This window comes from Mustela erminea, chromosome 9, assembly GCF_009829155.1.
Source record: "Mustela erminea isolate mMusErm1 chromosome 9, mMusErm1.Pri, whole genome shotgun sequence".
Classification (NCBI taxonomy): domain Eukaryota; kingdom Metazoa; phylum Chordata; class Mammalia; order Carnivora; family Mustelidae; genus Mustela; species Mustela erminea.
The window spans coordinates 75932886-75955649 of record NC_045622.1 but is presented as its reverse complement, the minus strand read 5'-3'; the positions used below and the strand labels follow the sequence as shown (position 1 = coordinate 75955649).

General features: G+C 40.7%; 1 protein-coding gene across 2 annotated transcripts in view; it reads right to left on the bottom strand.

Annotated features, from left to right (window-relative positions):
* GAS2 (growth arrest specific 2) overlaps window positions 1-22764 on the bottom strand; it is a 126237-nt gene that overhangs the window by 20759 nt on the left and 82714 nt on the right. The window contains exon 8 of one of the 2 annotated variants that reach the window (XM_032358565.1): window positions 19734-19787. The exons of the other annotated variant lie outside the window; for it this stretch is intronic. Coding sequence (XP_032214456.1) covers window positions 19734-19787 — 54 coding nt within the window. The remainder of the gene's footprint in view (window positions 1-19733; window positions 19788-22764) is intronic. 2 annotated transcript variants of the gene reach the window in all.

The following is a 22764-nucleotide window of genomic DNA, read 5'->3' as shown; positions in this document are numbered from 1 at the left end:
TTTAACCAAACATTGCTGTTTCCTGAATGTTACCATTTTTTTGTATACAAAATGTTCTCCTTAATAACATATATAAATTTATCCTAAATCTGTTCCTTTCCTGGATGCTTTCATGGCTTCTATACCTTCCTATTTCCAAATCAGATGCCATTTTCCCCTCTTCTGAATCACTCTCTTGGAACACTTTTTATTGTAATTATTTGTTTATTTCCTTCATCTCTTATAAAATGAAGAAGAGGGAAAAGAAATGCTTATTGTGAACATTGCATCCCACCCAACATTTTATCCTCCACAGTGGCAACACTAGGTTCTTTGTCCTTTCTATTCTTTCTTCCATAAAATACTCACTAAGAAACTATCATATGGCAGATAATATATTAGCCACTGGGAATCTATCATATAGAATAAACCCAACATTTCCCTGCCTTCATGGAGCTCAGAGACTACTGAAGAAACAGACAATGAACCAAATAAATGCAAATGTGATGGGTGCCATAGAGGACAATTCCAGGGAGCTAAGGGATCAAAAAACATATTCTGAAAGTCAATCTAGATTAACGGACTCAGCCACCATTCTCAAATCCCTCTCTTTTTGCTTCTATGCTAGAGACTAATAAATCAAAATACTCACATTCTCTGCTTTCCTTGCAGTAGGGGTGGCTATAACTCTGTTGGCCAACAAGTGGTAAGGGGAACTCAAAAGAGGCCAAGACTGGCACCACTCCTTCTACCTTCTTCCTGCCTTAAACTCAGACTCACTGTCTCCAGCTCACAGCAGCCATCTTAAAACCATGAGGGAAGAAAGGTGAACAAGGAAGTGGATAACACTAAGGGCAGCAGAGCTAAAGATGAAAGAAGCCCTTGTCCCTTGATGGGATCAGTGTGTTGGTTAATGAAAAGCAGGGGTAACCAATCTCTGAGCCTCACTCTTTGTGAAGTTCAAGCCATTGTCAACACAGTTTTTGTTACATCACATCAAAGGCAATCCAAATGGCCCCACGGGAAAACTGACAGTGTTGGGAAGTCCAAGAAAACTGCCTAAAGATGAGTCTTGAGGGATTTGTGTGTTCCTCTGTCAAAGGAAGTTGGGGGCAACAGCAGGCAGAGAACATTCCAGCATAGGAATCAAGGTGGGCCCTGATGTGGAGTCCTTGGCTCACTGGAGATGCTGCAGAAGCATATGCGGTGATCATGGTGATGAAAACAAAGGGGAGAGCATCAGTACGCCAGCCGGAAGTACCAGGCAGGAGTCCTATTGAGCCATTTAAGGACTCTGGTATCTAAATTCAATGCAAAACCTTTTAAGGACTCTGAGGGGGGAAATAATGTGTTTACACTTTTATTAGCTCATTCTAGCTACATGGTGATCACTAGATAGAGTGGATCTAGTAGACCAGTCTGGAGGCCAGAGCGGTGGTCCCGGCTAAAGATGGTTGCCTGGGCAAGGTGATGGATGGCTGCCAGAATATTTCTTACAGTGTCCCAATGACCTCATTCTCGCCTCACAGCACCCCCAGGGTTGACATGATCGTCTTCCTAGAATGTACCGCTGATGCACAGGTGGGAATCATGTCATCCTCTCTGACATGATGTGAGGAAGGTGGAGGGAGGAAGGTACACATTCCCCATTTGATGGAGAAAAGTGAGACACAGAAGGCAATATGCCTTACCAAACACTTCACGACTTTAGAGAAACTTCCAGAACAGGCACTCAGATTCAAGTCTGCATGTCATGTTAGAAAAACTTGGGTGTTTCAGTCAGTTAAGCCTCTGACTCTTGATTTGGGCTCAGGTCATGATCTCAGGGTCATGAGATCGAGCCCCACATCGGGCTCTGCCCTCAGTCTGCTTGAGATTCTCTTCCTCTCCCTCTGTTTCCCCTCCTGCCCTCGCTTGTGCTCTCTCTCTAAAATAAATACAACTTGGGACACCTGGGTGGCTCAGTGGGTTAAGGCCTCTGCCTTCAGCTCAGGTCATGATCCCAGGGTTCTGGGATGGAGCCCCACGTACGTTGCTTCCTCCTCTCTCTCTGCCTGCTTCTCTGCCTACTTGTGATCTCTGTCTGTCAAATAAATAAATAAAATCTTTCAAAAAATTAAAATAAAATAAATACTACTTATTTATTTATTTTGTGGGACTCTATCCCAGGACACTGGGATCATGACCTGAGTGAGAAAAAGGCAAACACTTAACCAACAAAGACACTCAGGTGCCCCAGTTGACCTTTACTTTAAATTGCGTCATATTTTATAACAGCCTATAATGAAGCTATAAACACAGATAAAACATATTTCAGAGGTAAAGCATATTTCCTTTTTGTTAATTAATTGTGTAAAGTGATACAATTTTCTTAAATCTAGGGGTCATAATACTGCTCCAGGCTGTCAGATTTTTTTCTACTTCAGCTGATCAATTATTGACTAGCAGGTGATTTTCTAAAAGTATCTCTGTCACGTTACTGGCAATCCCAAGACAAATGACACCTCATAAGGCCCTGTACTTCTTCCTCTATCACAATAGTAATCAAAATAATTATGTATACCTTTATTTAACTACTTTCTCCACCACAACTTCATCTATTTTAGAAAAATAGGTTAGCTAGAATTATCTCCCTAGTGATTGACACAATCCCCAGTATATAGCATTAATTACAAATATCTATTAAACAATAACAAATAATTATCATGTAATTACTAATTAGTAAACACTGTGCTACAGACTTTAAATGCAACATCTCATTTAATTTTCACATTAATCTTATGAAACAGATATAATTACCAGTTTAGAGTTGAGGAAAATGAAACTGAGAGATGTTATTTATTTAATCACAATAAATAGTAAGTCACAGAGCTGGGATTCAAACTCAGAGCACTTATTTATATATGATACTGCCTCTCTTAAATATATGAATGAGTGAGTAAGCCAATGAATAGATTGATTGAATTTGTTGATGATTCATGAGGCATTATAAGTCTTTCCCCTATTAGTACAAACCCTAGACTAATGAACAAGTCTAAAAATCACGTGTTCATGTAGTTACCATCACATGCTTTTACATGAGTTGTTCTCAACTCAGGGGACATTTGGCAATTTCTAGAGACATTTTTGGGTTTCAGAAGTGGGAGGGGAAGTTGCCCTGGCCTCTAGGGGGTAGAGGTTATGGGGGCTGCTAACCTTCCTACCTGGCACAGGACACTCCCCACCCCCACCCATCAAGGAATTATCAGGCTTATAAGTCAATAGTGACAAATCTGAGAAACCTTGTTCTATAATATATGGCTGTTCCCATGAAGTCAAATCATACTGAAACCATTCCTGTAAAACACACACACACACACACACACACACACACATTTTAATCATCTACCCAACCTCAGCCATAATTTCTTGTTTCTCCTGCTGTTTCACTCACATGAGATTAACATGCAAAATTCACAAAATAATACTGACTAAAGGAATAATAGAAGAGATGATGGTGGTGGCAACATTCATTTCTCTTGCGGGGCAGCAGTGCCTTGCTACAACCAGACTCAAGGAGGCAATGTGCACCATTTCCTATGGCAGAGGCACTAGGACACCTTAAAGACAGATGACCACGTGACAAGCAAGAAGTCAGGAAGCCATTCCATTTGGGCCAGCAGCTACGTCCTATTACATAATTGAAAAGGGGAGGGAAATGCATAAATTCCCACAGACACATCTCAACATTATTTAACATTTGTTTCAAAATGACTAGCAAGGCAGTGCTTGGGTGGCTCAGGTCACCATCCAGGGGTTCTGGGATGGAGTCCCATATGGAGCCCATATCAGGGCTTCTCCAGCTCTCTCTCTCCCACTCCCCCAGCTTGTGTTCCTTCTCTAACTGTGTCTCTCTCTCTGTCAAATAAATAAATAAAATCTTAAAAAAAAAAAAAACAAAAAAAAGACTAGCAAGGAACCAAGCTGTTTTCAACCTCGAATACCAGTCAATGTAACATGTAGCAGAATTGCAGTTATGAATCTGGGCACTAGGTGGCAGCAGCACATAAATGCGGGATCATCCCCACCTGAAAAATTAAGTGTTGCTCTTGTTTAAATCCATTTGAACAAGAGAGGTAAACATGATTTTTTCCCAGTGTTTCTCATCATTGCCTTTTATTTAATTTACTGGACTGAAAACTGTGCAGTTGCTTTTTCTTCCGAATAAATATACTTTTTCAACTCTAGAATATTTGCTTATGTGAGAGTAACAAATGCTTGGTGTGCATGTGTACACACACTCTCTCTATACATACACTATATACATATAATTATATTCATATACATAAGTTGTATATATATTGCTTGTATTTGCAAAAGTGATACACATTCTATAACAATAATGATAGTGAACATGAAATGATAATGTCAGTCACTTTCTATTGAGCATTTTATCTCATTTAATACTTTTAACAATTTTATGCAAAGGTATTAGCACAGTTTAATTGCTAAGAATCACAGAGATCGAAAAACCTGACCAGACTCACGCAGTATAGTAGCTACGTAAGTGGGATTCATGTCGTACACTTCAGTGAGCTCCAAGTCTGCAAGATTTTTGAGATCAAGAATCTCATCTTAATTTCTATTTTCCCTCACCAAACATGGGTATGTGCTACCAATGTAGTATATCAGTTGTAAGAATAGCTTGTGACTATTTGATGGTGTTAAGGAAATATAATTCATGTGACAGAATGAAAGCAGTGCATGGATGCATGTTAAAATGCGGATTACCCAGGCACCCAAGTAGCACAGCAAGTTAGGCGCCCAAATTTGGTTTCAGTTCAGGTCTTGATTTTAGGGTTGTGAGATCAAGCCCCACGCAGGGCTCTGTGCTCAGTACAGAGTCTGCTTGGGTTTCTGATCCCTCTCCCTCTGCTCCCTCCCAGCCCCCTCTTTTTTTAAAAAAAGATTTTATTTCTATTATACTTATATAATAGAAATTTATATTATCTATTTATATGCATTGTAATTTAAATGTAATATAAATATATTATTTTAAAAGATTTTATTTATTTATATGAAAGAGAGAGAGAGAACAGCAGGGAGCAGCAGAGGGAGAGGGAGAAGCAGGCTCCCTGCTGAGCCAGGATCCTGATGTGGGGCTCCATCCCAGGACCCTGGGATCATGACCTGAGTTGAAGGCAGACGCTTAATCAACTGAGCCCCCCAGGTGCCCCAATAAATAAAGTATTTTTTTTTTTAAATGCAGATTACCAAGCTCTGCCCCAGACTAATTAAACCAGAACTTCTTAAAGAGAGTAATTCTCAGGCGCCTGGGTGGCTCAGTGGGTTAAGCCACTGCCTTCGGCTCAAGTCATGATCTCAGGGTCCTGGGATCAAGTCCCACATCGGGCTCTCTGCTCAGCAGGGGACCTGCTTCCTCCTCTCTATCTGCCTGCCTCTGTCTACTTGTGTTCTCTGTCTGTCAAATAAATAAATAAAATCTTAAAAAAAAAAAAGAGAGTAATTCTCTTAAAAGTCTCCAGTTGACTCTAATATGCAGCTATCATTGACACCCTATAGTCGTGACTATGAGAGTAAAGTTTTGAGTAGTTTTCTTGCTTCTTTTTGATGAGCCCTCAAATACAGAATGGAAAATGCAAGAAAGCATGGAGAAGGTTATGAAAATGATGTTTGGCCCTAAAGGAGAACCCACACAGAGAACATGACACCCACGTGTCTTCTGTTATGTAATCAATCTTGTGACTTCAGTGACAAAGACGGGAATCTTCTTTTGTCTATTTTCATTAACAACATATTCATGCAAGGCCAAACTTCACAGAAGTTAGTGGTGCCTACAGTTAGAATCTTCTTTGTCCTACACTACTGATGACCTTCTAGCATTTCAGCAAGATGTTCAAGCTGTATCTTAAGATGTGATTTTTTATTAATACCAACTCTAAATCACAATTATTGAACACAGGTCCTTGCACACGATGGACATTGGTAACCGACTGCTAGACGAGTACATGGGTGAGTGGAAGGAGAGTGACTTGCTAAGTGAGAAGATTCGTGGCTCGTCTTCTTGGTTAATCTTCGAAGCCCACTACAAGGGATGCTTGATCGTCTTTACCAGCATCCCTAGCTAGCCAATTGTTTAAAAAATAACGAAGACGGGCGCCTGGGTGGCTCAGTGGGTTAGGCCCCTGCCTTCGGCTCGGGTCATGATCTCAGGGTCCTGGGATCGAGTCCCGCGTCGGGCTCTCTGCTCAGCAGGGAGCCTGCTTCCTCCTCTCTCTCTCTGCCTCTCTGCCTACTTGTGATCTCTGTCTGTCAAATAAATAAATAAAATAAAATCTTTTAAAAATAAATAAATAAATAAATAAATAAATAAATAAATAAATAACAAAGACTGGGTGCCTGTGTGGCTCAGTCGTTAAGCCTCTGCCTTCAGCTCAGGTCCTGATCCCAGGGTCCTGGGACTGAGCCCTTCGTGGGGCTCCATGCCCGCACGAAGCCTGCTTCTCCCTCTCTCACTCCCCCTGCTTGTGTTCCCTCACTCACTGTCTCTCTCTCTCTGTCAAATAAATAAAATCTTTTAAAATAATAATAAAGATTGATGCTGACACATCCAATAAGACTCTCCTTTACGTATTTTTTTTAACAAACTGATTTAAATGTAGATCCATTTTCAGAAACAAGGGTCTGGCAAAGCTTTATGATGGTTTTAACCTAACTGTGAGATATAATCAGGACCCCTTCATGCTGTTCTGAAGTCACCACGGCCAAAGTGGTTTGCCTTTGGAAAGACAAAATAATAAGTGAGTGGGGCTTTTTTGATGTTGCTGTTTGCTTGGTTTGTGTTGCTTTGGTTTTTAACCAAAGCTTTCATGGAAAACGAAGTCCTTTTGCAGGACTTACCCAAGCAGAGGTCTGCCTTGTTACATTTCGTCCTCCTCTGTGTTCAGAATCAATTGAGATCGCTATCTGTAACTCAGCGTAAAAGCAATTTGTGGATGTGCTGGCATGTTGGCAGCTTCCAGAATTACAGTGCCAACTTCTCCATCAAAGTAAAATCATCTATGTTAATAGTTTGTTTTTGTATCTGTCTTCCTGTAGCCTCCATCCTGAGGAGCAGCACTCAGCACTTGGAGGCTAACATCCCTTCCCGTGAAGGTAATAACATTATCCAGCTTTGAATGGCAGAAAGCTCAGAGTGAAAAATCCAAGTGCTGCGTGCTGGTGCGGTGACAAAAGTCAAGCTGGAAACACGCGTGGCAAAGAGTGCCCAAAGAGGCTTGTGATCCATACAGATTGTCAAGGCGCAGCTGTGGAGGTGACTGGGGCATTCCCAGATTCCCAAGACACCAGCAAAGTCCTGTAATCGGCACGTACGTTGTTCTGTTCTGTCTATAATATCGTTCTCGAATATTAAGCCGCTGGTGATTCAGTGCCATCTGGCACTTCCCTGGTAAGCACAGCTCTGATACAGTATGGGCGCGTCGGGAGTAAGGGAAGAGAGTTTCCAATGCGGATGATGTGTCAGGATGAGTCAGGGAAACCCGGTGACAGTGTGGGAGAAGCTGAAGACCCACTCACTCAGAATGAATAGAAAAAGAGGAGGTGGTAGGCTACCAAATGCTCTGTGCCCCTGACCTTCTTTGTCCATGCAGCCTATAAGGAGGAACCTTCTGAGTGCTGTGAGCCCTTTCTTGTTTCTCTCAGCAATGACACTGGGAAGCATGGGCCTGTGGTACATAGTGGAGGCCGGACTTAGATGATGACACAGCAATAACCCGCGCAAGTGAACCAAGCCATCCCCGGTGTAGAATGTGATAGAGGAACTTTGGAGTTGTCTTAATTTTTTCCTCCTTTTTGTACTTGAGGAGAGAGGATGTCCTTGCAATGGAACCACAGGCTTTTGCCTATGATAAGTTTACCAGAGCCTTCTGTGGCCGTGCCAGATGATGCAAAATGGTCTACAAGGGAATCTAACCCGTGACCTCTGACCTTCGAGAGTCAACCACCCGTTGAGGAAACCAGGTAGAAAGAGTATCAAGAGAGATGAAGGTTAAATGTCCTCCTACAAGAGTAGAGTTAGAAGATGACTTGCAAGAACATGTGTGCAGGGCTGGGTTTGGTTTCCAGGCCCTGGAGGAAAGAGATGGGTCATGTGGCCCGCACCCAGAGAGCACGGCCAGGATGGTGAAGAACAGAACCCAGAACACCTTGCTGGTGGGAAGGGCTGAGTGAAGGCTGTGAGTTATTGGCTGCCACTTCATCTAAGCAAATTTTATATATGCCAGGATTTTCCTGTATACCCCAGAAAGTAGATATTTTTATCTCCATTTAATAGACAATAGGCTCACAGAAGAGCCATGATGTTCCAGACAACATTGTTCAAATATGGCAGAGCTGGGGAGGGGAGGTCTAGACTGGGTGGCGAGGAATATACACAATCTAGGCTAGAAAGTATGTCTTGAAGATGAGCAATCCAGTGCTTTCCCACTTTTTCCCACAGACGAGGAGCTCTGAAATGATATCATGGCTGGTCCAAGTCGGCTTTACCCAGATTGACTGAGTCTTAACTTTGCTGAGCCTTCAAACAGAGGCTACTGCGTGCCAGTTATGTGGCCAAGTAGGATCTCTAGTTCTCCCAACAAATCTGTCACAGATGCCACGAATCTCCTTTGTACAGATGAGAGAATTCCTTCTCACAGTAGTTGCAAGCCTTCCTCAAAGGGACATAGAAACACCAGGGCAGCAGCGTGTATTTTATTCTAAAACCTACATTCTTTACACATCTCGTGCTGAGAAAGTCTGTCTGCAAAACATATTAAGAAATAATGTATCCCATTCTAATTAATCAAAAACAAAGCTGCGCTCTACAGAACACAAACTGATTAGCATAAAGAAACAATTAGTATACTAATTTGACCTAAGCCCTGATATTTTGGTGAGCCCAGGCACCGCTGGTGAGGATACCTTTGGTGAAGATACAAGTTCCACTTTTCCTTTCTGAGATGCTAAAATTAGCCTATGGACCCCCATGTCTGCAAGCAAAGACCTGGAGATCAAGGTGGGAACTACTTTGTCATATTAATATAAAAATAATCCCCATCCATATTGTATTATATTTTATAATATTTTATCCTGAGTCCAATAAACCTCAGGGAGTTTACACATACATCTTTAATTAAAAGCACAGACCAACCGTGATGATCGGCTTTCCATTAAGGTTCCCAGTGAAAATCTGTGAGTTGTTAAAGGGGTTATGAATCTCTTCCTACAGAAACACGGGCACCATAAACACACGAGAGGTAACGAGCGCCAAGCTTTTCTCTCCGAGAGAGAAAAATTACAAAAGAGAAATGATAGATGGTGCTTGCTAGAAATTTTAATTAAACCTGTGAGTGAAAAATTCTGAGTCAGGCCAAGTGGCAGCTGCACTCAGACGTGACCTGCTGTAAAAACAGAGGCGGGACCCACGTCAGGAAATGGAGCTCCTGTGAGAACAGCCATAATATCCTTGAATTTCATTTAATCCAGCGCTCCATAAGGTCTAGCTCTGAAGGGCCTTCTGGGAGATTCTACCCCCCCCCCACCTTGCCCCAGCTGAGTGAATAACTCCGATTACAAAGAAATCTGCTCTTGGTTGCTTAGTGACAGCAGAGTGTAGACCCCAGCATCTTCAGTGTGTGTGCGAGTGTGTGTGTGTGTGTGTGTGTGTGTGTGTGTGTGTGTGTGTGTGAGTGTGTGTGCTGTCCCTTGTTGAAAGCAGTGTGCCTTGGCAGACTGCACTGCTGCCTTTGCTGCAGTAATTAAGTAACGAAAAGCCCTGACCATGGAAGATTCCATAAAGAATTTCTCTAAGAACTATGATTAAAGGATAACCACGATCCATAAAAAAATCATAAAGAAGAACGGTTCCTTCTCCTATTGCCCTGCTTTACCAAAAGGGCATTTAGGAGGTGGATCTTTTCTCATCCATACTTCCATTTCTTGTAAGTTGCCTGACACTGGCCTGGTCTGTTAACGTCTACGGTTCTTACCCACAGAGCTCTCTTTCGCTTTGGGGGCTGTCAGGAGGTCAAATGTCCTTAATTCAAAGGGCTTTGTCAATCATCATGCATTAAATAAACATCAAGCATCATGACTCTTCTTTTCCCTTTGTCTCTAAACTTCACTTGCTCTCTTTCATCCCACTGTTTGAAACTCAAGAGACTTATGTGGTTGATTGAATGTAATCCTGAATCCAAGTGACAATTAAACTGCTTGCATGTCAACACATTTCATGAGAAAAGTGTGCTCTTTCTTTTTAAAAGCCTCCCTGGATGCGTACGTCTCCTGTATGGATTACAGCACAACAAAAACAAAAGCCGCTGCTCAGAAGAAGATGGTTTTAGTATCTGTGACTCTTGTGCCTTTCATTTTTATTGCAAATTACAGAACCAAAGCCTTAAATCCAAGGCTGCAATTAATGCGTGCTGATCAGCCGTGTGGTCACCGTGCTCACACCTGATCTCTGTGACATATACTCTGATATCTGGTGAAAGACACAGTCCACTCACGGTAGCTCATATCTTCCTTGAGAGTAGTAGAAACATAGTTGGCACACATCTGCCTAGTATAAAGGCCACCTACCTCGTCTCCCCTGCAGGGAGGTGAGTCAAGTGAGTCTGGAACTTTCCTTAAGTGCACAGGCACGGTGCCCCTTTCATCATCCTTTCTTCCATATTTCTGCCTGGGGCACAGAGACATCTTAGACCATGTGTTGGATGGCAGAGAGTTGAGCTGAGAAACCCTGAGTGCCTGAGGACTTGGAAGAACAGAGTCATCCGAGCAGCCCTGGACTTTGACAGTAGAGAAATACACATCTACCTTCTTTAAGCTGCCCATGTTGTGTTTGTGTCTATTACAGCCAACCAATGAAATTACTTTTCCACATCTTTGTTTTCAGAGTCCTTTAAGTTTCAAGAATTCTGCATTATGTCTTGACAATATCTGTTTATTTCAGGGCAATACAGTTGAAAATATTAGGTAGCTCTCACATGCAAGACCAAGTACTGGGAGTCCGATGTACTGAGAGAAATCAGTGGGCACAACACGAGACGTACCCCTCCAGTCCCCATAGGGTGCTTGGGACCAGTGCACCTTAACATAGAAACTGAATGATCAGGGGCCAAACATGGGGAGGAAGGAAGTTTTGTTGGACGGCAGGACATTATGGAATAATGACTAACAATGAGATGTTAGGCAATGGGCAGAGAGTGGAGGTGCATTTCAGAAAAAAGAACAATATTTCCAAAGACTTTTGAGGAAACAACACACGTGTTGAAAGAAGAGAAGTCCGGTGGTTAGAACAGAACAAGAAAGACACCAGAGGTAAGGTTAGAGGAAGTCAGGGTCCAGAACTTTCCACTTTATTCTCCATCATCTCGCCATCACTTTCTAAGATAGGGGGATGGACCAAAAAATGAGAAAGAGGACAAGAGTGCATCAGGAAGAAAATTCCAGGGCCCATTTTTTCAGAAATTTTCTTGTGGGTGAGGAGTTAGAATTTACACCTACACCAGAGAATCAAAGTAGTCCCAGATTCTCGTTTCCCCCTCCCCAAAAGGAAAAATACTGAAGGGAGATAAGACAACGCTTAATGGGACCATTGTTTTGCCCTAGTTTATATAAGAATGAACAGACCAGACCAAAATATGCAAGTCATCTCTCTCAACAGAACAATTCTTGTTCCCCTCTGTCTCCAAGCCTTCTCATTTGCAAATATAAAGAAATAAATATAAATCTGCTCTTTGACAGAAGCTGGCTTCTCAGATTTTTTTTTTCCTTTGTTTCCTACATACATTAATGCCTTCCACTGAACCAGTGAATGCATAAGCTCTTTCAACAAGCCCCGCTGCACTGAGCTGGGAAAATGCTATGAAAGGATTAAATAACCCGGGGAGGACACTAGAGGGCAGGTGTTCCCTTTGCCTCTGCTGCGATTTCCACCCACGGACTGACAACCCACCACTAGGACTGTAGGGATGCATGCTTTAATTGGTCTCATTTTCCAGAACTGTTCAAATATAAAGTAAAAAATAAATAAATATATAAATAAATAAATAAATCTGCTACATTTCTCCTCAAATACACTAAGCTTTGTACTTGATCTCCCTGTCATTCCTTCCCTGTTTTTCTCAAGTCGGACTCCTTCTCCTGGTCTAGGTCTTAATTCAAAGATCACCTCCTTGAAGAGGCCATCCTTCAGAGCTTTACCTAAGTCACTCCTCCTAAATCCCATTATTCTCTGCTGCATAAAATGTTTCCTTTGACATTGACCAGAACCCCCAATGACCTTGTGTATTTGCTTACTTGAAGATAATCTGTCTCTACTACAGAGCATTCTCCTCAAGGGCAGTGAGGGACTGTGTCCTACTCACCACTCCCCTCTCAGAAGCTAGAAGATGATTTATGTAATACCCACTAAATAAATGAAGAACCCTCAGTTCTTTGAAACGAGTACTATTATAATTCACATGACGGATGGCTTACAGAGATTTTTAAAAACTTGGCCAAAGTTATGTAGCAAGTTGATGGCAGAATCACACTGACCTCAGAGACTCTTGAAAACTGTATTTCTTTTTATGATTTTTTTTGGGGGGGTGGGGGAGGTAACTTCCTATAAGAAAATCACCATTTCGGGGCGCCTGGGTGGCTCAGTGGGTTAAGCCTCTGCCTTCGGCGTAGGTCATGATCCCAGCATCCTGGGATCTAGCCCCGCATCCGGCTCTCTGCTCAGCAGGGAGCCTGCTTTCCCCTCTCTCTCTGCCTGCCTCTCTGCCTACTTGTGATCTCTCTCTCTGTGTCAAATAAATAAATAAAATCTTAAAAAAAAAAAAAAAAGAAAATCACCATTTCAAAAATCTAGTTTCTTCTTTGCCTCTTTCTTCTGTTCTATTAATATCCAATGAAGCCTACCCTCAAATACTAGCCACATTTTTCTTTTTCCATTCTTTCTGTCACCGTTTTAATCGATGTTCATATCCTATGAGTAACCTCTTACTTAGTTGCATTTGCCTTGAGTTTCTTCCTGCGGCAATCAATAATTCTGTATATAAACCTCTCCCAAATTAATTGCCTTATATTTCAATTTTATCATGCTCTTGATCAACACCTTCAGTTGCTGTCTAATGTCAAAAAGAACAGTTTTTGACTTTGTTTTCAAGGCCCTCCACAGTTGCCCCCATTGTGCCTTTATCACCTTATTCCCTACTTAAACGCTCACGTGAGCTCCAGCTAACCTGGCCTTGTCACTGTTTAAACGTCTCCTGAGTTCCTCCTGTTCTTCCACCACGCTGATCCTATTGTCCTCCAAAAATGCTCTCCCCCGCCCAGATTTCATTCCTTTCTCAAAACACTGGTGAATTTCCACCTTCTCTTTGAAGGCTCTCCAGATAAATCCAACGCACGTGGATCCACCTGTCTCTAAATTTTTCAGTGCCTGGAATAGTGTCCAGCTCATTGTTGGTGCTCAGCAAATTTTTGTCAAATGAATGGCTGGATCTGTAGTTGAAATCATACCCTGTCTTATGGCAACCTTTATTTTTTCTTTTTAAATTTTATTTGTGTTATTAATTCTTGGATCCCTTCCCAACTGTATCTTTTGAGTTATGAGCCATAAATTCGATTCAACTCCTTATATCTTTTGTCTGATAGATTACTCCACATGCTTTAACTGTCAATAGACTTATTGGTAAACTTGTACTCTCTGATTTGTGGTATGGCTCAGAATTTAACAATAACTGCACAGAAAATGATAAATCCTACAGACCTTATCAGAGAGACCACTTGAGATTCAAAGTTAGGTCCCTCCTTCTTCTTTAATTAATGTCTTACCATCATTGACACATTGTGAAAGCAAATTATCAAGTGGGGCCCCTTGTTGTTGGAATACCTAGCTGTATTCCTTTTTAGCTTTTTCGAACCTCATGACATGATAACCTAATGGTTCATCATGTGCCAATGACATGAGGACACCAACTAGGCACTTAAGGTAGAAACTAGTATAAAGCAGGGTTCATACACTTCAGAGCAGCAAAAGGCAACATCCACAAAAGACATACTGGCCAATGTCGTATTTTCTTGGTGTTCAGTTAGTACCATCATTCAATATATGCCGTGGAAATTCAGAGACAATACAAATTGGTGATGACTGGGGCATTATGGGAAGATATCTGAAATTCTCTTGAGCAAGAGTACAACTATTATTAGGTCCCTGTGTGTGTCTGGCTAATCTATACAGTCTCGACCTTCTATACCTTTATGATCTGCAACTTCACTTGAATAGCTTTATATATACTTTAAGAGAAAGACATATGACACCGTCAACTTGCTCTTTGATCATTTGGATACTGATTTCTTCCAGTCACAAAGAACCACTGATGTCAAAATAGCCACATCCAGTCCCTCTCTTCTATATTATCCTGTTCTGTCTTATTTCTTATTAGTACATGAGAACAGCCCACTTATTTATCAATCTATGTAGGGGCCGGAAAAATAGGGCCCATAGGACAAATCTAGCACTCATGTTACTTTTATAAATAAAGTTTTATTGGAATACAGCCATGCTTAATTCATTTTGCATTGTCTTAAATGGCTTTTGTGCTAAAACAATAGAGTTGAGTAGTTGTGACAGAAACTGTAGGACCCCCAAAACCTAAGATACTTATATATGGCTTTTTACTATCTGACCCTTGTCCTACCTGCTTATAGTCTGTCTCCCCACAGCAGAATGTGAAGGGAGACAGTTTTGTTCACTGTTCTAACCAGGAAATTTGTATCTGGGACATAGTAGGTGCTTCATATCTGTTGCTGAACACTCACAGACTTAACCAGAGAGGATAAGTTGCATTAACATGTACCTCTAAGAGCTCTGAACTTGATCCCACATCTGGAATCACTGCTTTCTGGGCATAAACATAATGAACTCATGTAAAGAAATTTGTAAATGGCCAAAGAATACTCTGGGGACGATTCTTGGCCCAAGGAATAGTTTTCATTGAAAAGGACTTGGTCTCACTGCTGGGCTTACTGGGGGCAGAGCACTGTATTTTTTTTTTTTTATAGCCCTGCTCTGCTAAATGAAATACACACTAAATCAGCAGGCAGACCTGGACTGAGAAACTAGGTAACATCTGGAAAATAAGAGCTTAGGGTAACAGATTTCTAAAAGCTTGTTGATAGGAACACCAACCTGTTCCTTTTTTATGAATTTACTTGACTCCTGTCGATTGATATTACCCAGAGGTTAAAAAAAAAAAAAAAAAGGAAGGAAAAGAAAATTAAACATCACAGTTGTAAGATCTAAAAACACCACTTCCTGTCATTCTCTTTTAGTTTCTACAAGTAACTTACAATTTTATTCTATGTAAAATTCTCACCAAAGAAATAATACTAACTTAAAACTTAAAAAATTATTAACAAGCAGAAATTCTGACCTACTGAAACCCAGCCAAAATCAATGTGCTGCTTTTTAGATATTTTGTTTAAGGGACAGTGTTTCAATTCTGAGTAACCTATATACTAAGATAGCCCCACCCAGTATACCATAATATGCGTTATATTTCAGGTTTTTATCAGATAGGTCTCCAGGCTGAGCTGCCAGAGTCATGACCAGCCCACTTCCCAAGCCAACATGGTTGGAGGGTGTTGGTCCAGTGTTACACCCTTTCTATTCCATCTCTGCACTAGAGCCTGAGTCATTTGCAATGTAGTCTATTCCTATCTCTCCCCACTGAAAAGTGCTTCACACCTCTGCACTGCCTTCAGGAGAAAGCCAAAGCTCTCATAACACAGGAGGGTCTTCATGAGATGGTTTTGGGTGCGTGCCTACCCCAACTCTCCCCTTGCCCACATGGCCCTCTTCACTCTCTCCTCCCCTTGTCTTCGGGTCTGAAGGCAGTGCTTCTAGGAATTCTGATAATGTCTCATTCTTCCTCTTTTTGTCCCTTTCTCTTCCCTCCGGTGCTTCTGAGCCTTTGTGCATGCTCTTCCCTTTCTGATTCTGCTTGAAACACTTTCCCTTCTACTCTTGTTCGCCAACATCAGTTGTTCTCTGACTCTCATCGCAGATTTCTCTTTCCCCTGGTAGCCTTTCTGGATTCCCGAAGTCCAGGTTAACAGAAAAACTCCAAGATAGGTAACAGTCTATTGGGAACTCCAACTCCAAATCTAACCCCAAGAAACATGTCAAATGAAAGATTAATGAAAAGTAGATTTCTAACTTATTTTGATGTCACCCCCAACATGCTCTAAATTCTTAAAGTCAAGGTACAAGTTCTGCTTTAAGCACTGTTCCAAAGCAATTCAACTGAGTCTCTTAGATAAATTTTCAAATGCTTTGCTACCAAACAAACCAACAGTCCAGAAATTGGTCTTCTAAAATATGGTAGCAGTGTACTGTTCAAAATGGCACACGAAATATATTTTAATCCAAGACATAACTCTTGTTTTGAAATCTTTCACATTAAAGAAGTCAGGGAGAGAACATGGATGAAGAAAAGCTCCTTGTGGTAGCCTCAAAACTTGGCAATATGAGAACACACTGGGTTATTCTAGAGAGATACTGGTTACAAAGCAAATTGGTTCGAAGACCACTGAATACGAAAGTGAGCAAAAAATGAAAACGGAACTTCGATGTATTTAACGAGGAATGTCCAGACTGCAAACACTGGGTGGAGTTCTTTTAAGTGCCTCCACACCTCCTGGGCTAGCCTCTGGTTGTGTGGAAAGTGCTGTAATCTAAATGGTTAAAATGATGTCTGCCATCTTTTTTATAACCTGCGGTGGCAAGTGACATTTTGGGAATAAAAAGAATTGATGTCATAAGTGCTGATGACAGCAGGCAGAAAATATAATCTTGCTTGAGAGAGAACAATAGTTCAAACTGAATAAGTCCCAAGGTGGGTGGCCAATTTTACGCCTATACAGACATGGCCAGATTTGAAGGAGGTCTAAATTGGAGAGAGAGGATTGAGGTACAGCCGTGGATATTAAGAGGGAAGAGGATTAGAATGTATGTTCCACCTGTGGAAAGGTGTTTGAAACGAGGTAGGGAAAACTGGAAATGGGTACTGAGTTGGCTAATGAGACTCAAGAAAGAACATAGCCTGACAGCCTCCCCTGCAGGAGTCAGAAAGCCCACAGCGTGAGCTTCCTCCAGGGAACAGTGTGAAAGCAAAGTGGAACCACAAGAGGCAGATTACAGCCTCCAGGAGGAGGAAGAATTAGGGGATTGGCCTCTGCTAGCCTCAGGGATGGCAGCCACCTTGGGTTCAAGGTGGAACAAAACTTCCTAAATCCTGTGTGGCACTGTCTAGAAAGCTCTTAGTACTCTCCCAGAACCTCCTGGGTTCAAGAGCCAAAGAAGAAATAACTCCTGGAAGAACCATGCTTACCAAATGATAAAGTTTAGCTCCAAACACTTTCTTTGGGCATTATAGGATCTCTGAGAAATGCCTCCAGAAAGCAAGTCTAGATATTGATTTTAATTCCTTTCACTCCAATGAGGGCAATGCCAGTGTTGTCATCCTATGTCTGTACTACAAAGAACAAGGGAACCAGGATAGGGATGTCACCTTAAAAAACTTGGCAAATTATACTCCTTTCCTTTTTGCATCTTCTCTGGGGAAAGACGGGAAGGCAGAGAAAAATCAAGAAGAGAATTCTGCACAGGTTTTAGCCTCCCCAAAGGGAGATGTAAATTTGTCCCCAAAGAACTGGCATGCCAGCCTCAATACAAAACCCCCCTATAAAATGTACAGTGCCTTCTGAAATCACACTAACTTCAAAGATTTTCTATAGAGACTCACCCTTAAGTTATGAAGAATCATGGTGTGAACTGGCAGGTAATCAGGTTCTTGACTTTCTAGCGCAATCTATATGCTCCTTTAAAAATCTTTGAAGTTAGAGTGATCTCAGGAGGCATCACGAATTTTTTTTAACTATTTAATTTTCAGGGAAGCATGGAGAGGTGCAACGATTTAAGTAGTAAAAGAAACATAGTCACTCATATTCTTCAAACAAAGAAAACCTGCAAGACAATGTCTTCTTCTTTAACCAAGTGACATCTGAATAGTGACAAGGGAAAACTGCACCCAGACAGCAAGAGTGGTTCAGTCGTCTTTGGTAATAATAGATGGGAGTCAAGGCTGTCACAGCCAGATTAGCGCACCTGATTTAGATTTCACCTTCACTTAGTAATAACTTGCCTCACAAGGTCCTTACGCAACGTCTTCCAACAGGTCCAAGAAAAGTTCCACCCGGTGTTTCGGACCCCCAACTGGGTCCCACACTCTGATGTTCTGCAACTTTCCCAAGTTAATTGAGAAGACCTTAGAAGTGACTTTACAGGGGACACCTGGGTGGCTCAGTGGGTTAAAGCCTCTGCCTTCAGCTCGGGTCGTGATCCCAGGGTCCTGGGACCTTCAGAGAACATCCTCAGGATTTCTGGTAGTTGTCAGATCAGAGAACACCTTCATATATTTGGTAAATGAATTCAGCTCTCTGCTCAGCAGGGAGCCTGCTTCCTCCTCTCTCTCTCTCTCTCTCTCTCTGCCTGCCTGTCTGCCTACTTGTGATCTCTGTCAAATAAATAAATAAAATCTTAAAAAAAAAAAAAAGAAGTGACTATGGGAACGCATCTCTGTCTCTTGTCAATTATCAGTATGGGTAACAAATTAAATTCTGTTTCATTGTCAGAATTATTAGCAGTATATGACCATTATTTACATTGTAAAATATGATCCTTACAATGAAACAGAGCTTACAGAGCAAGGGCATCCTCAGGATTTCTGGTAGTTGTCAGATCAGAGAACACCTTCATATATTTGGTAAATGAATCACGGGACAAATTATGGATAAAGAAATGTATTTAACAATCTAAGTATATTTAGAAATCTAGACTAATTCTCATAATTAGCTTCAAGATATAGTCATCGGGTATAAAGCTGAGTTTACAAAATGGGGCATTTCTAATAATCATTTTATGGTTATGTGGAATAGATGAGTTACTTGAATAAGCTGTTTTTTCTCTAGATCATAATTGTTGATATTTGAAAACTACAAAATGAGCCAACATTTCTGTTTACACTGGCAACCTCAAGGCATTAAATTCATACCCTATTCCATTCCCCACCTCTTTAACTTTTATTGTACTAAAGTGGTAAATCACATGTGTTTGTTAAAGCACTGCTAATACACAGGGAGGTTAGGTGTGGTGTCAGAAGCCAAAATCTGGCAGGGGCCCTCAAGGTTCCATGTGTTAAACCACAAAGGGCAATTTGTGCAAAGTGAATAGTATGGAAATATAATGAAGTGATATTGTGTTTCATTTTTATCCCACAAGTACCTTCTTTTAAATATTTTAAAGCAAAGACGAAGCTGATACGGGAGATAGAAGCCAAATCCAGGTTTATACTTTCAAATAATTCTAATAATCAGCTCAGGAAGGAACACACTGGAGCGTGGAAATTATACTAAGAAAAGACAGAAATCGCTGGGTAACTGTCTGTGACCCATGCGCAGTAAGCCCCACGTTGCTATTTTTACAAAGTATTATGGGAAAACCAAAGAAGAAACAACATTTTAAGACCTTACTGAAAATTTTAAAGCAGGTACAATATTCACGCACGGGTGCCCAACTACCCTCATTTAATCGAGGCCCAGGCTCCACAGTGAAAGCAAAGTGGTGAGGTTTCCCCCTTACTTATCTAAGTAATTACCTTAAATGTCTGCTTTGCTTTGGCTGTGGAGACATAGTAACAACCATGAAGACCCTACTGAAACAAGAAGATACAAAGTTCATAAAATGCTCTTCGTCTCCGTTGCAGAGAAGCACAGGAACATCACCTGAAAATGCAAACTGGGATCTTTTGTGACAGGATTAGCGAAAACCTTTGTTCTCAAGCTGCAGCAAGAAGGGTTCCTCTACTGCCCTGGATCCTAGAGTGAAGGGAAGTTTTCTTGCCTAATAATCCACTGTCAGTGATAACGGAAGCGTACACAGTCTGGGAATTGTAGACTGTGCTGGCCATTGTCATTTTAAAACACACATGCTGGAGCGATATATTTCCTGGAGACTTTCGGTCTTCTGTTCCTTGCTCAGAGCTCTTGTTAAAACCATGTGATACATGCAAGGTAATAATTTTGCCGGAGAAGCAGACATTAAGTCTGTGTCTCGATTCCATAAGAAAAGCATATACACTCTAGGAAAGATCTAATGAAATACGAGAGAAAATTAAGTAAATGAAATGTTTATTTTCCGCATGAAACTTCCTATTTTAGGGGAAAATCCTGCCATCTTGTTTTGACTTCACTGGTGCCCATTCTCCTTATTCATTTGGGCCTCTTGCTTTTATTACCAAGGCACTTGCTTTTACTATCAAGGCACTACCATTTTGTTCACCCTCAGAAAATTGTGTGACACACAAGCTATGCTACACTTCCTTCTGTTGTAGTTTAAAATGTATGTAGAATTCTAATCTCACAATGTTCACAGACTCACAAGGAGACACCTAGTTTACCTGAAAAGTCATTTATTGAAAATTCTTTAATCAGAATTGAAGGACGTATCCAGATTCTCTGCCTAAGCATCAGAGTTCCAAAGTGAAGTCATTCTTGGGAAATATTTGTTTCCCTTCCCATGATTGGATATTATCATGGCTGTAATTTTTTTATTATTCAAAGGGGAAACTATTCTATGTATAGAATATTCCAACCTTACCTTTCCTCTAGTTGATATATATGAGTGTGTTATCGATCAGATCTAAGGACGCTGTACATGAAGGAAGATCCTAGTCAATCTTTGGTGCCAAGATGTCAATTAAAATTCAAGTTTCTCTGGAGTTCTTTCAGTCCTCACTGGGAAATTTCTTTTTGTTTTAAGATACTGAGTTAATACAGGAGATAGATAAGATTTTCAAGGTTAATTTTGAGAGACATTCCTCTTTTTGCTTCCGAGAACACTTCTAATTCTTTGTCACGTTGACTGCAGATAGAGAGGGGGTAGAAAGGCATTTTGTGGGCATCATGATGAAAAAGGAATTTGTTGACATATACTTTGCAGTTTAAAGTGCCTCTCTGTGCAAAGCTGAAGCCCACCTTAGTCCTATCAAGTTGGCAGGCAACAAGATATTAACAATACTCGTAAGGTTCTGTGTGTCATATAAGTTTCCGTCATTTTTCTGTCAACCCAGGACTTCAAAACATCATGATTATTTAAAAACAAAGTCCCGGACTGAATAACTTAATCATGGCTAACACACTGGTGAATGATGACAAATCAATGGGTAACTATTTGTCTGGGTGTTGCCATTTTAGACTGTGACTCTTAAAGATCTTATGCCTAATGCCAAAGTTGAAAGAGAGATTTGAAATCATCCCTGCCCTTCACATGCCTTCAAATGAGGCTTCAGACATACTACTTAATTATCTCTGCCTCACAGATTCTCTGAGGCGAGATTAAAAAAAAAATATGACAAATGACACGTTTAGAACAAAAGAGACTGTTAACCAAGGGAAACAATAGATCTAACATTGGATGGGTTGGTTTAAGAAGAGGAAGAAAAACTCCTTTACAAGGAGCTATCTCAAGTAATTATAATTTTTTCCCATGGAGTTTATAGTAACCTAAAATTTTCTAGGTAGATTATAAGAACTCTGGGGTAAAAAGTAGGGCTTTCTTTATAGTAGCCAAGAGCATTAGAAGAACAATATGAGTGTAGTGTGGGGGGGTTAGAAGTTGGTAAGATAAGAAAGTGTGTAGAAGAAATGACAATGTAAAAGAAAGCTACAACTAGAAGACTAATGTCATTAAGTAATGACTTCTTGCTGGTGTTCTTTTAGGGAAACAGGGAAAATATTGGTAAATAACTCACCAGGATTTGGATTTTTTTGGTAACATCAGGATTATTGCTATAAAGCAAATTGAGTATATATCCTAAGACCAATATTAAAATCAAATTCTTATACCTTGTTCCTCCTAAACCTACACAAAGATTTCCTTAGTATGCTTCTAACAAGATGGCAGGAATTGGCAGAATATATTCTAAAATCACACACAACCCAGCTTCAAATGAAAATGTTAATACTAATAAAATGGGAACACACCATTCCAGTAAACTAAAATCTGAACAAGTAAGGTTCTTGCAATGAAAGTCTTGGCAGTTAGGTGATAATGGCACCTGCTGGGTCTAGGGCTGAAAGTTTATGTTTTTACTGAAAAACTGAAATTCAAAAATGCCAAGTTTAGAGAAGAAATGCAAGGCAATCTAAAATGACTGAGTCATGCAGACAGTTAACCAATTGATTTTATGAAAAAGATAACACTAAATAAATGACTCCTAATTTATTATAGTCAATGTTGCAATAAAAAACTTCCACCATCTTGACTACATTCAGTCCAAACTCAAGATGGCCACATTTGCAAAGTGTCTCTTATGAACCTTGCTACAAACCCTTAATGCCACTTGAACCCATGGGATATTTGTGTTTTAGGTATGTATGTATGTATGTATGTATTTTGTTTTTATTAGGCTCCATGCCTAACATGGAGCTTGAATTTATGACACTGGGATTAAGAGTTCCATGCTCTACTGACTGACTGAGCCAGCCAGGCACCACAAATTATGTACAATTTACAATGATAGATAGTACATTGGTTTGTTCTTTGGCTTCTAGAAGACTCATCAGTGATTCCAACATGACACATTGTGCATAACGAAACACAGTTTGATTCCTTTCCCTTTCGCAAAA